The following is a 1,529-nucleotide window of genomic DNA, read 5'->3' on the forward strand; positions in this document are numbered from 1 at the left end:
GCAGGAATGTGATTTGAATTGGTGGGTTTTTGCACTTCCTCTCCATACCCCACAAAATTACCTAATTTTCACTAGAGAATGCTATAAAAATGTAGGGGAAGGTCTGTCTTAAGGTAACGTTCTGTTCACTCAACTCCTTACACAAAGGTTCCGCCACATAATGGGCCTCTAAAGAGAGCCAGAGAGCTCAGATATCAATACAAATCCCGTAGGCAAGACTCTACATCACTAAGAAAGTAAATAAACTGGAGCTTCTTCTAATCTGGAAACCATAATCATTTCACAACCCTCAATTCGTCCAAGAAACAGACGGAAAATGCAAAATCCCGGAATCAGAGGCAAACCCACTAATCCGGATAAGCTCAAAACGCAAGGTTCGAAGGAACGAAATCTGCCCAGGATGGAAAAAACAGAGAGAAGATAATACATCTCCGTGGAGTGCAATCTCTCGTAGATATCTACAACGCACGCAATAAGATCGTGAAACAAAAAGAACAGCAACGAGATAACTCACCGGAGACGCCGTGGACAATCCCGCCATCCGCCAGAACATCTTGCCGCGAGCTCAAAACGCCGAAATACCCCCTCAAGAGATTCGGATCTTCGAAACCCTAACAGGGACTGAAAAATTCGACCTGAGAAGCGAAGATTCGAGAGGAGACAACGTAGCCAAACCCTAAGAACTCATGATTGTGTTCACGGAGAAATGTCGCAGAAATTCGATCTGAGATCGAAGAGACGATGAAAAGAGCAACGAAGAACACCTCCAATCGGGATGAGTGCTTAGAGATAGAGCAAAAAAAATATGCAAGGAAAAAAAAATTAGAAATGCTTTTTTGTAATTTGTATTGTTTTTTTGGGCAAATAATTAGGTAGGTTTTAAAATGGAAAATCGAACATATATATATATATATATATTGGTCAATTTTTTTTGTAAACAGAAAATATTTTTATTGCGTTTAAGATAATTATAGGATATATTTAAATGCAGGTTTTGAATTGCACTTGCAAAATATATCATTTATTGTATTGTATTGTTGAGACCCTTCGACTAAAGTTACTGAATTACTTAAAATTTTCAAATTCTAATATTCATAATTGAATTGAATAATTAATGAGTTATAATCTTATTGGATGCAAATTTATCATAATATCACATATTTTTGGGTATCCTACATTGTATTATGTGCTTGAAGGTTCGTTAACCGAACCGAATTCGAGAACTAAACCGGATATCTATTGAACCGAACCGGATATACGTGATTTGACTACAATTAAACCGGACCGAATTTGCCAACCGCGTCTTTAATATCGCTGTCCGAAACATTTTCTGGTTATTCTATTTTTTCCCTTCTCAGAAAAACCCTAGAAAATAAAAAAACTCGCTGGTACGTGGCGATGGAGGAAGCTGATGGCTTGAGCTTCGATTTCGAAGGCGGTCTCGATGCCGGGCCGGCTCAAGCCACGGCCATGGTTTCGATTGTCCCGCCTGATAATCCCTCCGCCGCCGCCGCGGCTAGTGTGGCTCC

General features: G+C 39.7%; 2 protein-coding genes across 3 annotated transcripts in view; one reads left to right on the plus strand and one right to left on the minus strand.

The window, feature by feature from the left end:
• Positions 1-828, minus strand: part of LOC104798604 (serine/threonine-protein phosphatase 6 regulatory subunit 3) — an 8,004-nt gene extending 7,176 nt beyond the window's left edge. For both annotated transcript variants that reach the window (XM_010520772.2, XM_010520771.2), the window contains exon 1: positions 515-828. In XM_010520772.2, coding sequence (XP_010519074.1) covers positions 515-553 — 39 coding nt within the window. In that variant the 5' untranslated portion in view covers positions 554-828. The remainder of the gene's footprint in view (positions 1-514) is intronic.
• A 530-nt stretch (positions 829-1,358) lies between these two features.
• Positions 1,359-1,529, plus strand: part of LOC104798605 (30-kDa cleavage and polyadenylation specificity factor 30) — a 4,934-nt gene continuing 4,763 nt past the window's right edge. The window contains exon 1 of the mRNA XM_010520773.2: positions 1,359-1,529. Within this exon, the coding sequence (XP_010519075.1) occupies positions 1,399-1,529 (131 nt within the window). The 5' untranslated portion in view covers positions 1,359-1,398.

The sequence above is a fragment of the Tarenaya hassleriana genome, unplaced genomic scaffold, assembly GCF_000463585.1.
Source record: "Tarenaya hassleriana unplaced genomic scaffold, ASM46358v1 Cleome54, whole genome shotgun sequence".
Classification (NCBI taxonomy): domain Eukaryota; kingdom Viridiplantae; phylum Streptophyta; class Magnoliopsida; order Brassicales; family Cleomaceae; genus Tarenaya; species Tarenaya hassleriana.